Below are 20,254 nucleotides of genomic sequence, written 5' to 3'. Positions count from 1 at the left end.
TTGTAAGGGAAGGGAGAGTAGCGATAGCAGGCCGGATTCTCTGCTTATTCTAGTGTAAATAGGGAGGTACTTCATTGAAGTCAATTAGAGGAGAAGTCTCAGGCCCCTGTACATTGACAGGAGAAAGGACAAAGGCGAGGTGTAGTCCTGTGAAGGGGAAACAAATCCCAAGGCTCTTCGGTCTGCAAAGTTGAGGGTTGGCAAAGAATGGGTGTGTCTGAGGAGACATGGGTTTAAACACGCTCCTCCTCATGTTAATGAGTTGCTTAGCTACACTCATTCGCTCTTTGCTTCACTCGTGCTACTAAACAGAAGTTACATGGGCTCAGATGCTTTCTAGGAAATGATCAGTAGAAGTTAGGAGCCTAAATACCTTTAAATACCTAGGTGTGCATGGGTCATATTCAAATTAGTGCAGAACACCACTCCCTGGTGCTCCCTCCTGTCTTGCCCATCACTTTGTCACAGTCTTTTACACACGAAACTCAGTGGAGTTTGTCGTGAATTTACCGAAGAAACACTGTTTGTTGGAAAATGCTGATTTGTCGAAACTGAGCCCATTCGTGGGAAATCTGACAAATTTCCTGGCTCAAAAAAAAATTTAAACCTCCTCCCCCCCAAGTTTTGAAATTGTTGAAACCTCCCACTTCCACGTTTTCTAAATGAAAAGTTCCAATTTTTGGTTTGAAATGACTTTTCATTCCAAAATGTCAGTTAATTTATAGTAAAAAAAAAAAATAGTGAAAAGTGAAACAGAGTTATCAAAATAAAGTGTTTTGATTGAGGGCATCCATTTTTTTAAACGATTTTCAGATCCTAGAGCTTGGGCTCTAGCCCGACAACAGAAGTCTACACAGTAATTTAACAGGGAAAAGAGGGGTCGGGGGGGGGGGGGGGGCAGATGCATGTAGGGGATAGGCTGAGGACTGGGGAGTGAGAGGAGCAGACTTGTTGGGGTAGGGAGGGAGAGAAGGAAGGCAGGATAGTTACTGTGACATCCTGTAATTTCCAATAATATCCTTTAAAGCCTTTATTGTATTAGTTTATATATTATTGCAGGCTGACACTGTAAGTAACCTCCTGAGTGGTGGTGATGTGACAGATGTAAGACTGAGGAGTTCAAAAGACTATATTGAAAATGTGCCTGACCAGTATGGACTTTTGGGTCAAAGGGTATTAAGTAGATTTCCTGGGGAATCCCTAAGGCAAGGTTAATGCTAGTTCCCATCCCTGGTTATGCAAAACCCCAGCCTTTCAAAGCTATGCCCTGAGGAGGAGTTCATTGCCTGCTGATTACCCATAACTGAAGACCAAGCTCAAAGGTCTGAGCTGTATAAGGAAATGGCTGATCTGCCCAGTCAGCGTTCTTGTTCTGGAGCTAATATGGATGATCTCGAAACCATGTGGAAAACCCAGTTGTGGATTTGAAGGACTAAAACCTTCCAGAGCCCTAAGCTGGAATAGGAAAAAGAAAAGTACTTGTGGCACCTTAGAGACTAACAAATTTATTTGAGCATAAGCTTTCATGAGCTACAGCTCACTTCATCGGATGCATGCAGTGGAAAATACAGTGGGGAGATTTATATACACAGAGAACATGAAACAATGGGTGTTACCATACACACTGTAACAAGAGTGATCAGGTAAGGTGAGCTATTACCAGCAGGATAGCCAGGGGGCAAAAGACCTTTCGTAGTGATAATCAAGACAGGCCATTTCCAGCAGCTGACAAGACCATGTGAGGACCAGTGTGTGTGTGTGTGTGGGGGAAATAGTTTTACTTTGTGTAATGACGCATCCACTCCCAGTCTTTATTCAAGCCTAAGTTAATTGAATCCAGTTTGCAAATTAATTCCAATTCAGCAGTCTCTCCGTGGAGTCTGTTTTTGCAGTTTTTTTGTTGAAGAATTGCCACTTTTAGGTCTGTAATCGAGTGACCAAAGAGATTGAAGTGTTCTCCGACTGGTTTTTGAATGTTATAATTCTTGATGTCTGATTTGTGTCCATTTATTCTTTTACGTAGAGACTGTCCAGTTTGACCAATGTACATGGCAGAGGGGCATTGCTGGCACATGATGGCATATATCACACTGGTAGATGTGCAGGTGAATGAGCCTCTGATAGCGTGGCTGATGTGATTAAGCCCTATGATGGTGTCCCCTGAATAGATATGTGGACACAGTTGGCAACGGGCTTTGTTGCAAGGATAGGATCCTGGGTTAGTGTTTTTGTTGGGTGGTGTGTGGTTGCTGGTGAGTATTTGCTTCAGCTTGGGGGGGCTGTCTGTAAGCAAGGACTGGCCTGTCTCCCAAGATCTGTAAGAGTGATGGGTCATCCTTCAGGATAGGTTGTAGATCCCTGATGATGCGTTGGAGAGGTTTTAGTTGGGGGCTGAAGGTAATGGCTAGTGGCATTGTTATTTTCTTTGTTGGGCCTGTCCTGTAGTAGGTAACTTCTGGGAACTCTTCTGGCTCTGTCAATCTGTTTCTTCACTTCAGCAGGTGGGTATTGTAGTTGTAAGAACGCTTGATAGAGATCTTGTAGGCGTTTGTCTCTGTCTGAGGGGTTGGAGCAAATGTGGTTGTATCGTAGAGCTTGGCTTAAGGTCTTCCCTCACCCCCCCTTCACTATCCTGCTGGTAATAGCTCACCTTACCTGATCACTCTTGTCACAGTGTGTATGGTGACACCCATTGTTTCATGTTCTCTGTGTATATAAATCTCCCCGCTGTATTTTCCACAGCATGCATCCGATGAAGTGAGCTGTAACTCATGAAAGCTTATGCTCAAATAAATTTAAGTCTCTAAGGTGCCACAAGTACTCCTTTTCTTTTTGTGGATACAGAGACTAACACGGCTGCTACTCTGAAACCTTTCGTTTATGCAAGGCACTCAATTTAGCCATATGGAGTGGAAATCTATCAACTTCATGAAAAAACTGGTACAGATACAGACAGACATCATCTTCCTTTTCAAATGCAAACAGATGGACATCGTACCAAAAGGACTGAAGGTAAAAAATCCATTACAATCTACATACTACACAGATTATGCTGACAGCTTGTGCCACACACTCTCAAAGAAACTGCGGAACCACCTGATCAACATCCTCTACAGCAAACAGGGAAAGATTAAGAATGAGCTCTCAAGACTGGATACTCTCATGAAAAACCAACCTTCCATACAAACTTTCTCGTGGCTGGACTTTACAAAAACTAGACAAGCCATTTACAACACACACTTTGCTTCTCTACAAAAGAAAAAGGACACTAAACTATCTAAATTACTACATGGTTCCCTTAACGCAGCCAGCAATATTGTTAATCTATCCAACTATACTCTTAGCCCAGCAGAAGAGTCTGTCCTATCTCGGGGCCTCTCCTTCTGCCCCTCCAGGCCCACGAACATTATACAGTTCTGTGGTGACCCAGAATCCTATTTTCGACATCTCCGACTCAAGGAATATTTCCAACACACCTCTGAACAACATACTAACCCACAGAGACCTTCCTACCAAGACTACAAAAAGGAGGATTCTGGGTGGACTCCTCCTGAAGGTTGAACCAACAGACTGGACTTCTACACAGACTGCTTCCGACGTGCACGGGCTGAAATTGTGGAAAAGCAGCATCACTTGCCCCATAACCTCAGCCGTGCAAATACATTTGTTAGTCTCTAAAGTGCCACAAGTACTCCTTTTCTTTCTGCGGATACAGACTAACATGGCTGCTATTTTGAAAGCTGGAATAGGTGAGACTTCTGGTAAGCTTTCTAGCATGCATGTGGGTTCTTTTATTGTTTTAATACGTTTTCTCTGTAATGCTTTTATCTTAAGAATAAATGTGCTTGCTTAGAAAGAGCTATGTGCTAATTTATAACTGCAGGTGATACACTGGTCATAGCCTTCACAGGTGCTGGCCTGTTTAGGCAGTCTGACTTGCTGGGGATATCATAATGTAAAGCAGGGAGTTGTGCAGCCTTAAAATCGCTGTTCAGGAGGGAATGACACTCAGGTCTCCGCCCAACATAGGTGATGGCTGGGAACTAGAAGCCTAAAGTGGGTGCCGTTATTGGACCATGAAGGGGAAATACAGGTGTAGTATTACCCTGAAACTGGCACACATCATTATCTCTGAAGCTGGACCAAGAAAGCAATGAGCTAGGTTTTAGAATGAAATTCACCCCTTCCTGCTCAAAGCCCACGTAAGCAGGCATGGAGCAGGGAACTGAAGAGTAGTGTGTATGGTGGAAGCAGCAGCCAGTTACAAAGTAGACACTTGAGAACCATAACTGCTGTTTTCTGCCAGATTTAAAGGGCCAGCCCCCAGAAATGAACGCTGGGGGAAAAAATCCCATAAACTGGCTAACATGCAGTGGGGAGCGCAGACAGTCCCCAAATAGTGCTCTGGCTGAGTTGTAGCCCTAGGACTACTCGTGGTGTGTCAAGGTAAGTGCATGCATAAGGATTGAGGCCTAAGTGACTCAGGAGGACTTGGACTCCTAAATCACACAGGTGCTTTTGAAAATCCCATCCTATATTTTTAAGGAGCTAAGGGCATAGGTGCTGACTCCGTGGGTGCTCCGGGGCTGGAGCACCCATGGAGAAAAATTAGCAGGTGCTCAGCCCCCCACCAGCAATCAAGCTCCCCCTACCCCCACCTCGCCTCCTTCTCATCCTCTCCCAAGTGCACTGTGTCCCCGCTTCTCCCCCTCCCTCCCTCCCAGCGCTTCCCACCCCCCTCTGCTGCCTAACAGCTATTTGGCAGTGCTTAGGTCTTTCCCAGAGGGAGTGGGAGGAGCGGGACCACAGCATGCTCAGGAGAGGAGGCGGAGAAGGGGCAGGGACTTGGGGGAAGGGGTTGGAATGGGGGCAGAGCGAGGGTGGTACAGGGTCAGCGACAGGGGCGGGTCGAGCACCCACCGGGCCGAAGGGAAGTCGGTGTCTATGGCTAGGGGAACCCTTTGCCCTAACATGAAAGTGAAGAGCACTCAGCCACAAATATGAGTGAATAAGTCATGGTTACCCTAAATTCTGAATTACTTCAATGGGAGCAGGATACAGCCCAGAGGATGTAAAAGGTTTTGAAGAGAGATTCTATTAAAGGTCAGATGAAACAAGAGATGTGCATTAGTTAGCTGGATAAACTCAGAGAAAAGCCAGCTGGATCATATACATAATTGAGAAGGGGGAGGGAAGTATATGCAGGGAGAAAGAAATAAAAGCAATGCAATAACTGAACACAGACGTCACAAATGCACATGGCTAGGCTTGTGCTCCTGGCCAGGAGGCTACGTCCCATCCTAAGGCAGAAAGTGGTGGTTTTTACTTCGGTCACTCGTTGGGTGTCCAGGAGCAGACACTGCCACAGGTCAATATGCCTTTCTTGAATCAAACTGACAGAGCACATAGTCTAGTTTTTGATTGGGATCAATATTGTTAACTTTATTTAAGAAGATAAAGAAAAGAATGCAGCAGTGTTTCTGAGCAGTGGTGAGATTACATGTGCACACGCCCCATCAGACAGCCTATTTTAATTAAAGATCTCATCAATTTCAATCCTCCTAGCAAGTAGGAGAGGATATTGATGGGACTGGTAAATTCAGCAGGTAGTTCATCCAGCTGCGGGACACTTCACTTTACATAAAGGACGGACTTGTCAAGCCTCCCACAGAATAATAATAATAAAGAGAAGGTACTTGTAATGTCAGGGTAAGATGTGACGCAGTGTGTACAAATGTCAAACAACAGAATGAAATGGGGTGAGGTTGGACATGGGTTGGAACAGCAGGATCTCTGCGACAAATGTGGGAATTGTCTGATTTTTTAGGAAGTCTCTTTAGGATGCTGTACTCATCACCTTGGCCTGGTTACCCTGTGGGTGCAGAAGGGTTAAAATGCCGCTCCTGGGGTAGAGCAGGAGACCAAAGGGTTTGTGTCATGCAACTGTCTGGGATTATATGAATGAGTTCTTAAGGACTGGCTGAAACTAACCCATATCAATGGAGAATCCAGAAGACAAAGGGACCCTCAATGACTGCATAATTAACACAGTGGGACCCTCACAACAAGGGAACTCAGGAGGAGGAGGAAAACGGACCAAAAGGTTACAGAAGGCTGTGAGCCCAGTTCTTATCACTAAGGCCAAGTCTACAGGGGTGGGTGGAAGGGGAAGTAGAAATGCTGGAGGGTAGGGATAGGGTCCAGAGTGACCTAGAGAAATTGGAGTACTGGGCTAAAAGAAATTGGATGAGGTTCAACAAGGACAAAGTGCAGAGTCCTGCATTTAGGATAGAATAATCCCATGCACAGCTACCGACTGGCTAAGCAGCAGTTCTGCAGAAAAGGATGTGAGGATTACAGTGGAAGAGAAGAGGAAGTTACTCACCTTGTGCTGTAATGATGCTTCTTCGAGATGTGTGTCCCCATGGGTGGTGCTCCACTTTAGGTGGCTGTGTGCCCCTGCACCTCTAATTGGAGATTAGAGCACAGGCGAACCCCTTCTCTACCACGGAGCCCTATAGAGAACTCCGAAGTAGAGGGGAGGAAGGCAGGTTGTGGAGTACCCATAGGGACACACATCTTGAAGAACCATCATTATTGCACAAGGTGAGTAACTTCCTCCTCTTCTTCGAAAGTGTCCCTATGGATGCTCCACTTTAGGTGACTCTGGAGCAGCACTCACCCCTGGAGTCTTTTACTACAGAGAGTGCTGTGGAGTCAAAGATGGTGTCAGCAGCCAAATCTTCAGTGATCGCATAATGTTCTGCGGAAGTATGGACAGAGGCCCCAATCATTGCTCTATAGACTGGGGAGATAGGGGTATCCCTATGGAATGTGATTGAGGTAGGAACTGATCTCATGGAGTGCGTATGGACGGAAGCAAGCTGCGCCCTTACTAAGTGATTAATGCAACTAGAGACCCATTTGGATAGTCTTTGAGGAGATATCACAGAGCTTTTGGATCTTTCTGTGGACGAAAGGAAGAGTTTAAGGGATTTCCTGAAGTCCTTAGTCCTGGCCAAGTAGAATGCTAATGACACAGATAAGGAAGAGACAACTGCTCGTTCAGTCAGAGGCTAAAGGTGGTAGAGAAGGAAGTGAGGGGGGTTCGCCTGTGCAGAGCTAAATAGCCTCGAGGCAGACCACGAGGGAGGGAGAGCACATGCACGGGCTCAACGGGACACCCCTACTAAAAATCTCAGATTAGGTATCTGTGTGCCCCTGCACCTCTAACGTGGAGCACCCATAGGGACACTACTTGAAGAAGCAGCTGGATATGAGTCATCGGTGTGCTCTTGTTGCCAAGAAGGCTAATGGCATACTGGACTGCATTAGTAGGAGCATTGCCAGCAGATCGAGGGAAGTGGTTATTCCCCTCTGCTTGGCACTGGTGAGGCCACATCTGGAGTATTGTGTCCAGTTTTGGGCCCCCCACTACAGAAAGGATGTGGACAAATGGGAGAGAATCCAGTGGAGGGCAACGAAAATGATTAGGGGGATGGGGCACATGACTTACCCGAAGAGGCTGAGGGAACTGGGCTTATTTAGTCTGCGGAAAAGAAGAGTTGGGTCGTGGGGGAGATTTGATAGCAGCCTTCAACTACCTGACCGGGGGGGTTCCAAAGAGTATGGAGCTAGGCTGTTCTCAGTGGTGGCAGATGACAAAACAAGGAGGAATGGTCTCTAGTCGCAGTGGGGGGAGGTCTAGGTTGGATATTAAAAAAACTGTTTCATTAGGAGGGTGGTGAAGCACTGGACTGGGTTACCTAGGGAGGTGGTAGAATCTCCATTCTTAGAGGTTTTTAAGGCCTGGCTTGACAAAGCCCTGGCTAGGATGATTTAATTGGGGTTGGTCCTGCTTTGAGCAGGGGATTGGACTAGATGACCTCCTGAGGTCTCTTCCAACTCTAATCTTCTATGATTCTACAGTAGAATCTCAGAGTTATGAACTGACCAGTCAACCACACACCTCATTTGGAACTGGATGTACCCGATCAAGCAGCAGCAGAGACAAAAAAACAAAACAAATATAGTTCAGTACTGTGTTAGATGTAAATGACTAAAAAAATGAAGGGAAAGTGTTTAAAAAAAGATTTGACAAGGTTCGGAAACTGTTTCTGTGCTTGTTTCATTTAAATTCAGATGGTTAAAAGCAGCATTTTTCTTCTGCATAGTGAAGGTTCAATGCTGTATTAAATCAGTGTTCATTTGTAAACTTTTAAAATATCTCAGATTAACTCCTTTCTTGCAGAGGAGACAGAAGTGAGGTTTGAGGAGGGATTTGCCTGAGGAGAACAGGGTGGCTTCACAGGATAGTATGGGGAAGGCAGGGCAACACCAGAAAGAGGTACCCACACATGTATGGGAGAACTGAAAGGACCCGGAGGCTGGCATCGTTTGTGGAGCAGAGGTTGGAACTGGAGGCCGGAGCAGAGACGTGCAACCCCATCTTCGTTCTGGCCTCCCTAAGCACGGTGGGACTACACTGGTTCTCTGCTGCATTTAGGTGTTTCCATGTCCCTAGAGGAGGCAGTGCAGGACCTGCTCCTTATGACATAGCCACACAATACAGTGTCTGTGTTTGTGGTTTATTTTCGTATACTTTTCCAACTAAAGGAAAATCAGACAAAGATTTGCTCCTTAGACTTTACTGCATTAACATCCAAATGCCACTAACTCTACTGGATTTGACCACCTCTATGCTGAACACAGGTGGTTTTACCTGAAGGTCTCTGGGCCTAAAGCATCTGCCAAATATATGACAAAAACAAACAAAAAAATGTACATGTAAAACAGACCAATTAGGGTAGTGGAGTAAAAATCAAACAACCCCGACACAAAATATTAGAATGGATATTTTATTTAGCTAAATTCTTGAAGCAATCTGAATACCTTTACTGAACTCCTTTGTACTTTTAGAGACAATTTTTAAATACAGTCATACGAAATATTCCTCACAGATAGAACATGACTGAGAAATTACAGCTTTCTTAGAAAGCACACAAGGCACCAGGCATTGTAACCAAAGCTACATGGCTAGCTCTTCCTAGCTGATGATTGATCATGTACTGTAAATGGTTATTATAAGGCTGATTTTGTGGCGTGATGTTTCAGTGTTACATTGATTGCTGCCTCTTATCCAGGCACTTCTCAATATCGTCAAGCACCTGTACAGCTGCCTTTGGAATCCGAGTCCCAGGACCAAACACACTGGAGACACCAGAGTCATAGAGGAAATCATAATCCTGTTGAGAAGGAGATTTAAATAGTTAAATACTGGAACATGAACTATATCCTTACAGGTTTCAGAATGCATCCGATGAAGTGAGCTGTAGCTCATGAAAGCTTATGCTCAAATAAATTTGTTAGTCTCTAAGGTGCCACAAGTCCTCCTGTTCTTTATACCCTTACAGCATCTATGAGTAATTCTCCAAAGAGCACTAAGATTGAAGGCTTGCAACTGCTCCCAGAAACAGGCAGCATTCACTGGGAACAGCAGAATAAAAGCTCAAACATACAACATAAATTCTGAACAATTTCACTGTAAGGGTTCTGTCAGTTTAATGTCAGATTCCCTGACGTTTTCAAAGGGACACGGAAAGCGGCTCCAATATTCTCTCACTTCTCCATCTAAACTGATGTGTGGTGTAGCTGTGTAAGGTTAACAGAAGCTATGTTTCACCCAAGAGCTGACTGCATTTAATAATTATCAAAATATGCAAATTATCATTAATCTTCTGTGGTAGCACCCAATCTATGTTACGAGTTTCCCAAATGCTTAAGCACAGTCCTTACTCCAACGAGTTCACAACCTAAGGACAAAGGAGTGAGAGAAATCAGGGGAAAGAGAACAATATGTAATTTATATACTGGTCAACTTGATTCATTTCAGGCAGCATAGAAGAGGTTCCTAAAGGGACTTAAATGTGAACAGGAAAGGGGCTTAGAGGAACTCCGGTGGGTTAAACCAGGCATTAGAGGGCTTCGTGGCAGAAGGCATAGAAGTGATTGTGTGGGAATCTGAAAAATGGTGAACAACCTCGGGAGCACCGGTGGAGTGGAGGGATGGCCAACACCATCCCTGCCAAGGGAGGACAAGTACAGAGAACCAGTAAGACTATGGGCTGTGTATCTGTGTTAGTATAGTGCCTCACGCAGTGGGGTCCTGGTCTCTGACCGGGGTTCCTAGGCGCTACACACAATACAAATAATAAAGTATTCTAAGACAAGATCTGGCCTTTAATTAGCAAAATGCTTTACATTCCTTCGGGAAGAAAGGCACTATAAACAAAATAATATTATTCTGAAGATTCCCCTCTACTCTTGAAGTAACAGGCTGAATAGATCATTCCTGCTTCTACTTGTAGTGCACGCAGTTTTGGAAAGCGACTCTTGCTCCTCCACCATAGCTTCTGGCTTATATATGAGTGAAGTACTGCTGCTTAGGAGGACTACAGAATAGGCCCATCTAGTGGAAACATTTGCACTTGGCAGTACAGCAGCATCTGCCCCTACATGAGTCAGTCACGGAAAAAGGAAACTACTCTACACGGTTCATTTAACACCTGTGTCTGGTACGTGTAACTGTGGTGAACCTTTATTTTTTCTGAGCAGAACAAAATTCCAAATCCTTTGGGGGAGAACTGAGTTGGGAGCATACATCAAATATATAGTAAGCCCAGTTGCCTGATTTACAAAGTGCAACAGCTTTCAGTGCTGAACTGAATAATTCTAATTTTTAAAAATCGGGAAACAGTTGAAAAGTCCATATGAAAACAACCCCATGCGGCTAGTTTTTTTCTGAACAAAAGCAGCTTAATGCTTTATTCTGCCAGAGCGTTACAAGTTAAGCCAGAACAGTTACATGTGACAACCCAGGGCTTAACTTGCATGAAAATTGACATCAGCAACCTTTTTCTGTGACTAGCATGAAACTTGAAACTGACCCTAACTGACTCTTGTGTAGGAAAGCCTTCAGCATTGTAATTCCCCTATGATGTTAAGAGTGCATAGCAAATAGCTAACAAAACAGAGCAGGCTGAAACAGTGTTCTTACGCTGTAAGGTATATTTGTTCCTGAAACAGATGCAGAGCAATACCTGAGGGGGGATGACACCTCCACACATGACAAGAATGTCAGGCCGGCCAAGTGCCCTCAGCTCTTTGATGAGTTCAGGAACAAGAGTTTTATGACCTGCAGCTAATGTGCTCACACCCACACAGTGCACATCAGCATCTACAGCCTGCTGGGCCACTTCACGGGGTGTCTAAAGAGAGAAATTAAACAACAAACAGCAATTCGTGCTAAAGTGACTGCTGAACAAGAACTGCAGGGAAAAAAGCTGCATTCAAAATACACTTTAAGGGACAGATTTGATTAAATAATACCTGAAAGAGTGGGCCTATGTCCACGTCAAAGCCAATGTCTGCAAATCCTGTAGCGATAACCTTAGCTCCTCTATCATGGCCATCTTGACCCATCTTGGCAACAAGAAGACGAGGTCTGCGCCCTTCACGCTCCATGAACTTGTTTACTCTATTTAAAAAATAGATTTTATTCTTCTACATCACTGTCATTCATTAAAAGAGTCTAAAAAAAAAAAGACAGGCTACTCGTGGCAACTCCTGCACCTTACACTACACTAGCAACCAACTTGGTTGGTTCATGCAGCATGCTCACCATTTTAGTATTTCACTTTGAATGGACAATGACAGGTTCCCTTTATAAAAAGGCTTTGAGTAATAAAATGTTGCTTAGTTTGCAGATTTGTTTTTTCATTCCCACCCCTGCTTTGCTGCTCTTAATGAAGCAAAAAATCTTGTACTATTTGGGGCGCTGATGTATAAAGCACGTCCAACTTTAAGCACGAGCAGTTTCATTGACTTCAAAGGTGCCTGAGTACCACACACACAATATAGACCTCTGTCCTAGAGATTACAAGTGAAGTGGCCTATAAATATGACTTTGTCCATCTATTACCACTGCAGTCTCTAAAGCATAAGGATGCTAATCCTTTTACTCTGCTCTGTTAAATAGGAGTCATCATATTAATTCCACTAATAATGAAGTGACAGATTTAGAGCAGCTCTGTAAAAATTTATGAATACTGCTGTTTTTTAAGCTGTTTGCTGCATGAATATATTGGTTTAGTTTAAGTGTGGGCTCCTTGGGAAAAAAACAAGCAGGAAGGGAAAGAATGGTTCAAGATAAGACATCCATCATCAATCACTTGACTGTTGTTAAGAGACAATGACAGAACAGGAAAAGGCCAGGAACACAGGAGAACAAAAATACTCCATCAGGTTTCAAAAGGAACACTCTCTCTCTCTCTCAAGACAAGGGGGTATTTGCTCAAGGGAACAAGGCTGAGAGACAGGCACCTGCTGGGGTTTCTGAAGAAGTTAAGCCCCGCCTCAGTTACCACCATGGGATTCGTAACAGTTTAGGTAAAATAGACATGCATGTAGATTGCTTGTTGTTTTAAAATCCTGCTCTCTCTAATGCTCTGTTCCTCCTGCAGAACAATGACTTTAGTTTTAAGAAGGCTGCTTTGTTCCTGGGCACCAACTATCCAAGGGAAGAACTGCAGGTGCTTGAACTCAGACCTGCAGGATAAGCACAGTGGATACACAGGGTACTGTAGTCCAGGGTTTGCTCTCAGAGTGGGAGAATTGTAAAATTACACCCTGGGACAGGTAAAGGCATGAGATCTGACACCTGAGGAGGAGCACTCAGAGTCCATAAATGGGACAGAGGTGCCTCTATGCCTGTAACTGTGACAGATGTATAATACTCATGATGTTCGTGTACAGAAAAGATGAGCAGTAGGCAAGATACATAAGGAGGTATGGAAAAAGTGTAGCTGCATCCACTGAAAAACACAACACTACACGTAAATTCGTGCTTTTTTTTTTTTTTTTTGGCCTTTAAAAAGAGATGCTTCCATCCAGCAGCAATACCACCTTCAAGTCATGCTGTGGAGATCACCAGCATGACCCAATCAGGAGTTTCCTTTTTAGGAATCTTGCAACTCTTAAGGTAAAGTGCAGGGTCTACAGCAGTTCTGAGTGGAGATCATCAATTCATATTACAGAAACACCTAATAGAGCACCTCAATCACCTCACCTAAGATGCTAGCAACAACGCCAGAAACTGGAAAAAGACACAAATGGTATCTGTTTCTCAAAGACGTGTAAAATTCTGCTCTTGGTGATATGAATGTGCAACTCCCACTGAGTTTAACTAAAGCTGCCTGAAAGTATCCAAAGGCAGAATTTGGTCCTATAACATTATAGACATTATTGAGAGTGAATGTGGGTGCAACAACAACCTGTAAAACCTGTTTTTTATGTTTAGTCATACATATAAATTCCTGCATTGTTCTGCAAATATGCTCAGAGTCCACTATTATGGAGCCTTCACGATATGCTGTCTCATTACATAGACTGCACCATCTAGGGATTCTAGAGGATCACACATGCAACACAAATGTCTAACATTAACTATGAGGTCATTTCCTTCTTCCTGACCCAGCAGCGAACTCTCACCTATTGATAGCATGAAGAATTTCATCGCTCTCCCCAAACTCCTGGCGGTAAGCTCCGCTGACCATTCGGTCACTGGCTCTGTGCTCCCCAAACACCTTCTTCATTGCCTCGGTTATTTCTCCAACGGTACACCTAAAATACACAGAGTTAAAATGTTAGTATCCTTAGGAGACTGAAATCAAAACAATGCAGAAATCCCCAGCAACAGCCTGATGATTAATCAGAAGAGCAAATTCAAACAAACTGCTGGAATAAAAAACCTTCACTGCTGTCAGGGCCGTCCTTAGGATTTATGGGGCCCTACGTAGTATTATTAAAATGGTGCCCCTATGCCGACGGCAGCCTGGGCTCTCAGCCCAGGCGGGAGGAAGGACGAGGCAGCAAAGGATAGCGAGATGCTTGGCCCGCTTCACGGTGGCGGAGAGTCACAGCTCCCCACAGACACTCCCGTACCCTCTCCCTCATGCAGAATGGACATGCAAAAGGTACCTAATTAAAACCACTAAACTTGGGAATAAGAAATGTCAGTCACAGGTTTTTCGATATGCCCTGAAGTTTGTCAGACATTTATTTGCAAAAACTTTGTAGTAAGGGTGAGTCAGCTGTCTTGCTGAATACAACATTAAATATTATGGACTACACGATGCAGCTCTTCTCTGTTTTACATTTTCTTAATCAGTATTTCTAAGCTGATTTTATATTTTAAATGTACTCTTAAGCCTTCATAAAGTAATCATTTCAGATTACTACATATTTAACTCACTGAAATTAATCAGTCACAATCATAACAATGTTCATTGCTTTTAGAGAAAGGGAACACTAATTTACTTTTATATGATCTCCATAGCAATAGACATGTTTATGAAATTTCACCAACTTTAAAAAATAGGTTTCTAAAGATTTTAGGCATAACAAAGGATTTTATATCTTACTAAGGTACCGATTTTGCTGGAGGGTTCTCTTAAAACTAGTTCAGCAGATAGTCAGAAGTAAAGAAAGGGAAACTCTTTGTCCAGCTATCTGGAAGGAAAGGGGTGTTGTCCCTTTAAGGGCTGTCTGGGGGGGGGAGGGGGGAGAGGGAAGGGGGGATGAAGGGAGAAAGGGATGGACAGAAAGGACAGGACGACTTTGGAAGCAAGTTTTTTTCCCCTATAGTAATTAAAATGTGTATTTTAGATAAAGGGGGTCTTTTGAAGGATTTATTTAAAAAACTATGTCTGAAGATCTAAGCATTTAAGCTAAATATGATAGTGCATCTAAAAATCTATGCAAGGATTTTTAGAGATGTGATTTTCACCAACTAATGAAATATTTTTAAAGCAAATTTTAAACTAAGGTCTTGTAGACGAACATGTTCTGAGTAAATATTACAGTAATGCACAACTGCTTTTGTCAGTAAATTCAGAGACTGACAGTATATACCTGGGCATTGGCAAATGCCTGTTAAACGGCTTCATTACTACTTGACTTTAACAGTTTCAGTGTTGTGCTAATAGATCTGGCAGGCTGGAGGCTTTTTCACTTTTAAGTTACTAGATCCCCTCCGGAGTAAGAGTCACCAGGCTGCAGCAGCCAGCTGGGAGCCTGCAGGAAGGGTCAGAACAGGGATAGGAAGAGGCGGTGCCCCAAATTTTCAGGTGCCCTTCGCAGCCACATATTCTGCATATGCCTAAGGACAGCCCTGACTGCAGTCAGTCATTAGTAGCCATCTGAAGAAAGAACATTCTGAGGTCTGAGTAAAATATGTTACACTTAATGTGCTCCGATGTTTTTCCCTGTACTATATCTTACTTGGCTACTAAGACTTTCACAAGCTGTATATATGTAAGCGGGGGAATAGTCCCGCTATTGTGGGAAACTTTCCTGGTGCACTACCCCGGTGAAGTGGGCTAGCGAAAGGATCTGAGTCCTCGCTCCCACTTCCTTTACCGAGTGACCTCCCTGCCCTTGAGGACTCCCCTTCCACTCTCCTGTCTGGCAGAGTCCCCGTAACCCCAACAAGGGTGGGCCCAGGATTCCTGGGGGTCTTGACCCCCAACCCTGTTGTGGTCACCTAGGACAGGGGCTAGGGTGTCCCCACTCCGGGGTACTCTCTCTGCACTGGGCACTTCTCTGACCCACTGACCATTACATACAAGTTAAAGCAAATGCAAGTTATTTAATCAACAATTAATTTTAAAAAGAATAAGGAAAAATGGGAAAGGTTAAAGGAAACACATCAACCCGCTCTTTGGCAGGGAACACCACAAACAGTGTCTCTGGAATATCAGGGCAGTTCACAGTCTGTTCCTTGTAAGTCCCAGGCCTCCTGCTCAGGCCCTGGCTGTGCTGCAGGGATGCTGTGGTTTGGACACTAACTCTGGTGGTGGCCACATGCTCTCAGGCTCTAAGTGGTAGGACTCTTCTACCCAGTGTCACCCCCGCCTATCGGGGTTACGATCCAAGCCTGGCCTGCAGAGCCTCTTGGCTGAGGCATCTCCCTGTGCTGCGCCTGCTGCCCAGGGTCCCCCTCGCTCTCCCCAGATGCTCACCACATCCAGCTCCAGACCCAGCTCCACCACTCTGTCTCTGCATTGTTGCTGCTGCTCTGCCTCCAGCTCCCTGGGCTGCTTCTTTGGCCCCTCTGTCTCTGGTTGCTACAGCTCTGCTCCCAGGACAGGTCTGCTCTGCAGGCTGCTTCTGTGACTCTGCTCCCAGCACTGACCTGCTTCCTGGGCTGCTTTTCTGGCCCCTCTGGCTCTGGTTGCTGCAGCTTTCTTTCCAGGGCAAGTCTGCTCTCTCTGGGCTGTGCCTCTGGCTTTGGGGCTGCAGCTCTGCTCCCAGGACAGGGTCTGCTCTCTCTGGGCTGCTTTTCTGGTCCCTCTGGATCTGGCACAGCTCTGCTCCCCAGCTCAGCTTGGGCCCCTGCTTTCTCCTTAGCTCAGCCCCACTCCGTCTGACCCAGGCAAATCCAGCTCACATGGAGGACAGGACCTCGCTGGCCTCCTGACTCTCTGATTAGCCTGCTCGCCCTGTCATTCAGGCTGACCTGGAGCATTGGCCTCTCCCCATTGTTCCTGGGGACTATCAGTCTCAGGGTCCTGATTTCCCATAGACCTTTCCCTTTTTAGTACTGGGAGTTGGCCAACCAAAACACCCCCACTGAATGTTAGTAAGGGCGCAACAGTCCCCTTACATATATTTTACTGTCCTACACACTTCCTTCTACATATTGCTCAATTAATTGAAATGTAAGCCACAGCTTCCACAGCACTGTTTTTCCTTCAGTCTCCAAGATTGTGCATCTTTTCCATCATACTCAACTTCTTATTTTTCCAAATCTTCTGATTTCTCAATCAACAGCTGCTTTGCTTTGTATGAGGACAACTCAGAAAAACAGTGCTGGTACAGAACAATGCTATTCTTAGTTTTTCTATATTATTAACAGCAACATTTGTATTTGCTGCAGCAGCAAAAAAGCTGGGGCCCACTCTGCCAGGTGCAGTATAAACATAATAAAGGACAGTTCTAGCCCCAGTGGCTTACAGTCTAGTGCAGAGGTGAGCAAACTGTGACCCGTGGGCCGGCCCCTCCTGCCCAGCCCTTGAGCTCCTGCCCGGGGAGGCTACCCCCCATGGCCCCTACCCTCCTGTCCCCCCTCCCCCAACAGCCTCAGCTCACCGTGCTGCCAGTGCTCTGGGCGGTGGGGCTACGAGGTCCTGCTGGGCAGCGCGGCTGTGAGAGCCGCAGGCCTGCCCTGGTGCTCTAGACTGTGCGGCGGCGTGGCTGCCAGTCCTGGTGCTCTGAGCGGCATGGTAAGGGGGCAGGGGAGGTTGGATAAGGGGCAGGGGATCCCAGGGGGGCAGTCAGGGGACAGAGAGCGGTTGGACGGGGCAGAGGTTCTGGGAAGGCAGTCAGGGGATGGGGAACAGGTCGGGCTGGATAGGTGTGGGAGTCCCGGGGGGCCTGTCAGGGGTGTGGATAGGAGTTGGGGCAGTCAGGGGACAGGGAGCAGGGGGGGTTTAATGGGGATGGGGTTTGGGGGGGGGTTGGATAGGGAGTGGGCTGTGGACAGGGGTTGGGGCGTTCTGAGGGGGGCAGGAAGCGGGAAGGGGCAGACAGGGGGCGGGGGCCAGGCTGTTTGAGGAAGCACAGTCTTCCCTACCAGGCCCTCCACACAGTTTCAGAACCCTGATGTGGCCCTCAGGCCAAAATGTTTGCCCACCCCTGATCTAATGAATTCCATCTTTCTGTGAAAAATTAGTTTCCCCCGCCCAAATTTATAGTACATAACCTGTGGTGATGGGACAATACTGTGCCCAAATTACAGTGGCACAGAAACCAATGGCAAGGGATTGACAGAAAAAAGCAAGCTAATTAAGAAGAGAAAGAAGCTCCTCTTCAGAAGTTAAACAGCTCAGCTATAACCACCACCTCAGCAGTGCTCTCTAACCCTGCTAGGAAAAAGGACTGAAACACAGGTTTGCATAATGGTGTGAAGTAGGTGAGTGAGCAAGCTAACAATTATGTATTTCACTAATATATGCCACTGAATATATTTTTATGTATTGAGATGAAAAAAGAGAGAGGGAAATATGACACACACACACAAAGAAATGCATATGACTTGTTGCAAACTTAGTCAAAGTAGAAAACAGACATCAAGCATGTTTCCAAAGCACAGTAATTATAAATGCACAAATAAAGACAATATCCCATTCAATTACACTGTCTTTCTACCATCTGTGCTGTAATCTTTTCTCAATTCATCAATACATATATACCATTTGGCTGTAGTTAATCACATTTAATCCTTTGGAACATGCAATTTTTGTACTATTACATTTAGCTATGAGGAATGCTCTTACTCAAAATTGTTTTTGTGACCTAGTTAAAGAGTAAATACCTCTAAGTCTTAAAACAAAAAAATGTCAGAGGACAATCTGGATATCACTGCTTAATATCAGTTTAGACAAGCTGTAACTTCTCCTCCATATGCTTTTAATAGGAGATAGTCAGAGTTGGTCAGAGATGGCCAAAGTTCTAATGGGTATTATCTGTAATCCCAGCCGTCACCTTCAGCCCCCAACTAAAACCTCTCCAGCGCATCATCAAAGATCTACAACCTATCCTGAAGGACGATCTCTCACTCTCACAGATCTTGGGAGACAGGCCAGTCCTTGCTTACAGACAGCCCCCAACCTGAAGCAAATACTCACCAGCAACCACACACACCACACAACAAAAACACTAACCCAGGAACCTATCCTTGCAACAAAGCCCGTTGCCAACTCTGTCCACTTTTCTATTCACGGGACACCATCATAGGACCTAATCACATCAGCCATATTATCAGAGACTCGTTCACCTGCACATCTATCAATGTGATATATGCCATCATGTGCCAGCAATGCCCCTCTGCCATGTACATTGGCCAAACCGGACAGTCTCTACATAAAAGAATAAATGGACACAAATCAGACGTCAAGAATTACAATATTCAAAAACTAGTCAGAGAACACTTCAATCTCCCTGGTCACTCGATTACAGACCTAAACGTTGCAATACTACAACAAAAAAACTTCAACAACAGACTCCAACGAGAAACTGCTGAATTGGAACTAATTTGCAAACTGGACACCATTAAATTAGGCTTGAATAAAGACTGGGAGTGGATGGGTCATTACACAAAGAAACTATTTCCCCATGCTTATTTTTTCTCCCTACTGTTACTCACACCTTCTTGTCAATTGTTGAAAATGGGCCATCCTGATTATGACTACAAAAGTTTTTTTTCCCTCCTGATGAAAATAGCTTACCTTAACTGATTACTCTTGTTATAGTCGGTATGGCAACGCCCATTTGTTCATGATCTATTTATATCTTCCTACTGTATTTTCCACTACGTGCATCCGATGAAGTGGGTTTTAGTCCACAAAAGTTTATGATCAAATACATTTGTTAGTCTCTAAGGTGTCACAAGTACTCCTCGTTCTTTTTGCTGATACAGACTAACACAGCTACCACTCTGAAACCAACCCTATGCTTGGCATCCAATATGTCCTGAAGATGACTTTCTAATGTATTCACAGGAATCCAAAATTCAATCTCATGTAGATCTCTTGCCTCCAGCAAATCCTCAGCTATCTTTTGCTCTGTCCTTCCCACACACTACTTTTAACACATCTGTTGTATATTTGGCAGACTTAGCTATGTGGTTATAAAAGGTAACTACTGAACACCACAGGCCTAAATTCCACTCTACTGTAAACGGTCACAAGTCCTACTTTGTGGACATAAGTAGGACTTGTGTAGGACCTGAGCTGAATATCACCCTTTATTGGCCTGTCTTCACTAGACAATTACACCAAGTTAGAACAAAACCTTACCTACCATGACACTGGCCACAACTTTGCTATTATTATAAAGTGTGACAAATCATATTCAACACTGTATCAGCTGGTCATGGGTAAAGCCTGGCTAACTAATCCCAGTTAAGCATATATTTTCATGTTAGTCAAGGTGCACATCTTTTATCTTATGGATACTGCAGGTAAACCTTTCAAAAAGGCCTAAGTGACTCAGGACTCTTATGTATTTTGGACAATTTTTACAAGTGCTTAACTGGAACTTCTGAAAGCATGTTTACCCTGAAAATAAGGCTATTCTTATTTTTGTGAATTACGTATTTTATTTATAATTCATCCTAAAACTTTAAAATACACTG

General features: G+C 44.6%; 1 protein-coding gene across 3 annotated transcripts in view; it reads right to left on the bottom strand.

Annotated features, from left to right (window-relative positions):
* Positions 1-8,842: 8,842 nt before the first annotated feature.
* MMUT (methylmalonyl-CoA mutase) overlaps positions 8,843-20,254 on the bottom strand; it is a 33,984-nt gene continuing 22,572 nt past the window's right edge. For all 3 annotated transcript variants that reach the window (XM_077812393.1, XM_077812394.1, XM_077812392.1), the window contains 4 exons: positions 13,549-13,680; positions 11,389-11,536; positions 11,100-11,267; positions 8,843-9,245 (listed from right to left, as the gene is read on the bottom strand). In XM_077812393.1, coding sequence (XP_077668519.1) covers positions 9,117-9,245; positions 11,100-11,267; positions 11,389-11,536; positions 13,549-13,680 — 577 coding nt within the window. In that variant the 3' untranslated portion in view covers positions 8,843-9,116. The remainder of the gene's footprint in view (positions 9,246-11,099; positions 11,268-11,388; positions 11,537-13,548; positions 13,681-20,254) is intronic.

Source organism: Eretmochelys imbricata, chromosome 3 (genome assembly GCF_965152235.1).
Source record: "Eretmochelys imbricata isolate rEreImb1 chromosome 3, rEreImb1.hap1, whole genome shotgun sequence".
NCBI classification, from domain to species: Eukaryota; Metazoa; Chordata; order Testudines; family Cheloniidae; genus Eretmochelys; species Eretmochelys imbricata.
This window is presented reverse-complemented; position numbering and strand designations above follow the sequence as displayed.